General features: G+C 42.2%; 1 protein-coding gene across 1 annotated transcript in view; it reads left to right on the top strand.

Annotated features, from left to right (window-relative positions):
• The window catches only part of CTPS2 (CTP synthase 2), a 136,946-nt gene that overhangs the window by 45,627 nt on the left and 84,855 nt on the right, over positions 1-6,464 (top strand). Inside the window, exons 11-13 of the mRNA XM_023514347.1 lie at positions 859-869; positions 1,015-1,122; positions 1,239-1,282. Of these exons, the coding sequence (XP_023370115.1) occupies positions 859-869; positions 1,015-1,122; positions 1,239-1,282 (163 nt within the window). The remainder of the gene's footprint in view (positions 1-858; positions 870-1,014; positions 1,123-1,238; positions 1,283-6,464) is intronic.

The following is a 6,464-nucleotide window of genomic DNA, read 5'->3' as shown; positions in this document are numbered from 1 at the left end:
CTCCCAAGTAGCTGGGACCACAGGCGCCCACCACAACGCCCGGCTATTTTTTGATTGCAGCCGTCATTGTTGTTTTTGGCGGGTCCGGGCTGGGGATTTGAACCCGCCACCTTAGGTGTACGTGGCTGGCGCCTTAGCCGGTTGAGCTATAGGCGCCGAGCCCTAAGATAATTTTCAAGGTGTAGAACAATTCGAGACTTTAGCTTTTTCTTTAACACAGTATCTCTTTAAGTCCCAGCCATATGGAACTTTATCTAAAGTTCCCCCAAGCACTGAGGTATTTCCTGCTTATTGACTTTTCTTCTGGCATCCACAGTATATTGATTGTACCCATCTTTGTGTCCCATGTACCTTACATATATGTCCGTGAAAGCATCTTTGATGCTATTTGCCCATTGTCTAGTGGATGGAATTGGTGGGCCGCAGCCAATGTGTAGCTGAGTCTGGGAGCAGCCTGGTGGCAGCTGGCCTGGGCAATACAGGTTTCTACCTTCCTGTAGCAGTTCCATTCTGTGTCTCCTTCCCTGCTGCCCATGAACACTCAACCCACCCTAGAGGGTTTAACAGCCCTTCAACTCCAGTAACTGTCCCTTGGGCCCTCTCCCTCTGGACAAGCCCATATTTATAGCTGTGGAATCTCCTTGAGAAGGAGTGTGAAGTCTCAGCCCAGGGAGTCTCCTTGAGTTGGGTATTGTTAGATGGCCTCTGCAGGAACTGGGCTCTTGGTCAGCCCTGCAGCCCACACCTCCAGTTAGGGACAAATCTAATAGGTGGCAGATTTGCCCTTTGGATCCTGGTTTTTTCCTTTTCTTCCTTCTCTGAACCTCATGAGCCTTCTTTGTCACCTCTGGGCCTTAGGTTGCTTTTTGGTAGGTTAACCCTGTACCCGGCTGTCTGCCTGGGACCTTCTGAGTGGACAGTCGAAGCAAACCAGGCAGAGTCTTCCACTCTCAGAGTCTGCATTCTAGGTGGAGGGGACATGCAGCAAACAAATGAAGAGAAAGTCTGAATAAGCACATAATTTGTTCATTTGCTTTGTATATGTACTTTTCAAAATAGGAATTTGCCTTGGGATGCAGCTAGCAGTGATAGAGTTTGCAAGAAACTGCCTTAACATGGAAGGTAGGTTCAAAGTTTGCTAGTAACTATTGATTAAAACTATTCTTTTAATCACGTCAAATATTTTTCAGCAATATTGGTAAATTCTGACTTTTCTTTTTTTTTTTTTTAATCTTCAGATGCTCATTCTACAGAATTTGAGCCAAATACTTTAGTTCCTTTGGTAAGTGGCTTGTTTATATTTCTAGGTCCAGCGTTCGTCATTTGGTTCCAGGGTCTTGCCTAAACTTATAAGAGTCTTTATTAATGTTTTTTTTACAGCACTAGAACATTTTAAATTCTATGTGAATTTGTTATTATCATTATTAGTTTTATATAAGACCACTTTGTTCTTAGTAGCCCATCTTGTCACTTGTGCCTTGCAGGCAGATGCAATCCTGGACTGACTGGTCTTCACTGCAGTTTTCAAGCTTAATATTTAGGGAAGGATTAAATTGGCTGTGACAACAACTTATAACACCTACTATAAATAAATGAGCTGTCCTGTCTCTAGACTCATCCTTGGTCTGCCTATTTTCCACCTTGGTGGTCATTTATCTTTCCAGAACAAAAGCGGCAATCATTGTGCTGTTGGCCCTCATCTCCCACTAATCCCTTTCTCTTAAAATATTCAGTCCAGGATTCTTGGCTGGGTCCCAAGGCCATTGTGCTTTGCCACCTGCTTTGCTCATTCATCCCAGGACATCTTGATTCTTCCCATGCTCTGGGTTTTATGTTTGGATGATCTGAACTAGTTTTTTCTGATGTAGCCTGAGTTGTCCCCTTGCCACAAATCTTCCTCCCTGTGGAATCTTGTTAAAACCAGTGTTTTTTAATTTATAAAAACACAACAGTTTGGTTACGGACAACTCCCAATGCATCCTGGGAAGCCTTTCCTGTCCTCTTCCTCTGCCTTCTGCACACATGCCACTGTGCTTGCCACTAATGGGGCACACTCTGTGTGATTGTCCTTTTTGCTTGGCCTTGTTTTGCTTCTTCACCTGCCGCCTGTTCACGCCCAACTGTGTCCCTGCTGCTGAGCACCCATGTCTATAGAGCATGCTTCTCATACAATTGTGGCTGGTTTTTAAAGCACCTTTATTTTTTTTATTTTTTATTTTTTTTTTGAGAGAGAGCCTCAAGCTGTTCCCCTGGATAGAGTGCTGTGGCATAGCTCACAGCAACCTCCAAGTCCTGGGCTCAAGCGAGTCTCCTGCCTCCGCCTCCCAAGTAGCTGGGACCACAGGTGCCTGCCACAACGCCTGGCTATTTTTTTCCCCGGTTACAGCCATCATTGTTGTTTGGCGGGCCCGGGCTGGATTCTAACCCGCCACCTTAGGTGTATGTGGCTGGCGCCTTAGCCACTTGAGCCACAGGTGCTGAGCCTAAAGCACCTTTATTAAGATATAATTCACATACCACAAAAAACAGCAATTTAAAGTGTATCATCCAATGGCTTTTAGAATATTCACAGGTTTGCAACCATAGTCACAGTCAATTTTAGACCATTTTCATTATTCGAAATAGAAACCTCATACCCCTTAGCTGAAACCCTTAAGTCTCCTGTCCCCCTAGCCCATGGCAACCATTAATCTATTTCTGTCTTTATAGATTTGCCCATTATAATCATTTCATATAAATGGAATAATATAATGTGTACCCTTTTGTGGTCAGTTTCTTTTACTTAGCATAATTTTTCAAGGTCTGTGTTGTAGTATGTATTCGTACTTTATTTCTTTTTATTGCAATTAATAGTCCATTGAATGGATGTACCACATTTTACATAATATCAATCCATCCCATTGATGCACATTTGGGTTGTTCACACCTTTGGTGATTATGAATAATGCTACTCTGAACATTCATGTACGTGTTTTTGTGTGGGTGTATGTTTTTATTTCACCTAGAAGTGGAATTGAGAGATCATATGGTAACCAATTCTATGTTTAACCCTTTGAGAAACTGCCAGACTGTTTTCCAAAGTGGCTGTAAAATTATACTTAACCATCAGCAATATATGAGGCTCTCAATTCCTTGTGAACATTTGTTTGTTGTCTTTTTTTTTTTTTTTTTTTGAGGCAGAGTCTCACTTTGTTGCCCTTGGTACAGTGCTATATCATCACAGCTCACAGCAACCTCCAAATCTTGGGTTTAAGTGATTCTCTTGCCTCAGCCTTCCAAGTAGCTGGGACTATAGGCACCCACCACAATGCCCGGCTATTTTTTTTGTTGTTGTTGTCATTGTTGTTTAGCAGGCCCGGGCCGGGTTGGACCCTGCCAGCCCCTGTGTAGGTGGCTGGTGCCCTAGCTGCTGAGCTACAAGTGCCAAGTCTGTTGTCTGTCTTTTTGATGGTAACTATCATAGTGAGTGAGTGGTGGTATCTCATTGTGGCTTTAATCGATGTGTCCCTGGTTGGGAAAGATGCTGAATATCTTGTCATGTGCTTATTGTACACTTGGATATCTTCTTTGTAGAAATGTCTATTCACATCCTTTGCCCTTTTTTATTTTTTAAATTTAGAGACAGAGTCTCACTTTGTTACCCTTGGTAGTGTTGCTGTGGCATCACAGTTCACAGTAACCTCCAACTCCTGGGCTTAGGTGATTCTCTTGCCTCAGCCACTCAAGTAGCTGGAACCACAGGTGCCCACCACAACCGCCTGGCTATTTTTTGTTGCAGTTTGGCTGGGGCTGGATTTGAACCTAACACCCTCCATATATGGGGCCAGCGCCCTACTCACTGAGCCACAAGAGCTGCCCTGTTTTTGTTTTTTTGTTTTGTTTTGTTTTGTTTTTTGAGACAGAGTTTCATTATGTCACCCTTGGTAGAGTGCTGTTGCATCACAGCTCACAGCAACCTTCAACTCTTGGGCTTAAGCGATTCTCTTGCCTCAGCCTCTCAAGTAGCTGGAAGTACAGGTGCCCTCTACAATGCCTGGCTATTTTTTTTTGGTACTTATCATTGTTGTTTTGGCAGGCTTGGGCTGTGTTCAAACCTGCCAGCTCTAGAGTATGTGGCTGGCACCCTAGCTGCTGAGCACCAAGCCTCCTTTGCCCATTTTTAAGGTGGGTGATTTGTATTTTTATTATTGAATTGTAAGTATTCTATATACAAGGTCCTTATCAGATAAATGAATCACAATTTTGACTTTTTGGGCCAGTGGTACTTTGTTGTGTGTTTGGATTGTTCTGTGCCTTGTAGGCTGTTTGATAGCATCTCTGTCCTCTACCCATTACATGCCAGTAGTGTCCTCCCCAATTGTGACACTAAAATTATCTTCATGTATTGCCAAATATCCCTGGGGGCCAGGGGCAGAATCAATAGGGTTGAGAATCACTGATTCAGAGAAATCCACTTCTATTCCCTCCTTTTCCTATGACAACCATTCATTATTTTTTTTCCCTTGGTTTATCTTTCCATTATAAAAATATAAGTAAAGCTGTATGTCTATCTGTAATCCTTCCTCTTCTTAGAGAAATGGTAGCACACTTTGAACATTCTTTTCCTGCTTTGCTTTTTTTACTTAATGCTATATGCTGGAGATCACCACATGGAAGGATACAGAAATATTCTTCACTCTTTTTTTATAGCTTGTAATTCAAGCCATAATGAGAGATAACTTACCAGCCAGATGGTACTTTTAAGTCTTATGTTCAGAGTGCCTAATACCAATGAAGAGTTCTTTATGAGCCTTTAATATAAACATATTTTCTGACTAATAGCTGAAATGGCTGTGCCAGGAAAACTGGGTTTTCTTTTCTAAGATATACGATGGTCTAAGAAGTGATTTTACCAGTAGGTGCCACTGTTAGATAGCTTTGTCAAAGTTATTTCTTTGATGACTGTTCTTTACTCTTTGTGTGTGTTTGTGCATATGCTTTAAACAAAAATCATACACAGCGTGAAAAGTTAAGCTGTAAATTGTACATAACTGCCTCTGACATGTCCCCACCTCATGTCAGTTCCCTTCCTCAGAGTTAGCTACCTTGATTATCCCTCCTTCTCTCCCTCCTCCCCCCTGCCTTTGATGGAGTCTTGTTATGTGGCCCAGGCCAGAGTGTAGTAACTATTCACAGACATCATCATAGCACACTATAGTCCTGAACTCTGGGACGTAAGCTAATCCTCCTGCTTCAGCCTCCCAAGCAGCTAGGACTACAGATGTGTACTACTACACTTGACTAATTTTTTTTTTTTTTTGTGGCTAATTTTTTTATCTTTTGTAGAGCCAAGATCTTGCCCAGGCTGGTCTCGAACTCCTGGCCTCAAGTGATCCTCTGGCCTCTGCCTCATAAAGGGTGATCCATTTCTTTTATTACTCTTTCAGATTGCCTGTGTGTTTGTGTGTATATATGCACTTGCACACGTGCTTGCACACACATATAGATAATGTATTTCTTTTTGAAAAATACATATTTGACACACTATTCCCATCTTGTTTTTTGTACTAATCACTGCACATCATTGTGCAGGGGTATTGTCTACCAGCTCTGGCTGGAAAGTATTCAGTCGTGCAATATGAAAATCAGAAACACTTGCTGAGGAACAATGACTGGATACTTTCTGGACAGACCTTATCTGTGCTTGCCCTGCTGGATGCTTTGTCATTATTTATTTAACCAGTGTCGCGTGTAGGTTGTTCCCATTATTATTCTACTTGAGAATCATGCCGTAAATTTGTATTGGTGTGCATGTGTTCTTGCACCCATATGCTGTAAATTAATTTTACATGTGCCATAACTTCCTAGGAGGGGAATTGCTAAGTTAGAGGATGTGTGCATTTTGCTTCTTGATGTCTCCTATGTACTTAAGTGAGATGAGAACAATAAAACCTAATTGCTATTGAACATCTTCATGGCCTGCAAATGAGTTTGTTTGGGAAAAATTACCTGAGGAGGTATAACCTGAAGAGGCATCGTTTGTGTTGATGGTAAGATGTCATATTAAAGAAGAAGGCTAAGGTGATGGAGTGATAAGGCAGCAAACATGAAGCCAGGGGAGTCACTTGAGCAAATAATAATTACCTAGTGAGCTACAGTCAGTCTGGCCCTTCTAGACAAAGAAGTAAATAAGTGGGAGGCCAGCAGTTTCCTTTAGGGTTTATTTGCTGCTAAAGTGTTTTCTTGGGCCATTGTGACTCTCCTTTGGCAAGCAGGATTAATCAATAGAGACACTGGCATCCAGAACACATCTTAGGGGAGCTGTGTCTTACATGGTAGGAGAAAGAGATTTTTCTCTAAGGGTTAATTAAATTAAGGTAGACTTTTTCTTTTCTTTTTTTTTTTTTTGGAGACAGAGCCTCAAGCTGTCCCCCTGGGTAGAGTGCTGTGGCATTCCAGCTCACAGCAACCTCCAACTCCTGGGC

The sequence above is a fragment of the Otolemur garnettii genome, unplaced genomic scaffold (assembly GCF_000181295.1).
Source record: "Otolemur garnettii isolate 467f Iridium unplaced genomic scaffold, OtoGar3 scaffold00051, whole genome shotgun sequence".
Taxonomy (NCBI): Eukaryota; Metazoa; Chordata; class Mammalia; order Primates; family Galagidae; genus Otolemur; species Otolemur garnettii.
Note: the sequence above shows the minus strand (reverse complement) of the source record. Positions and strands in the feature narration are given on the sequence as shown.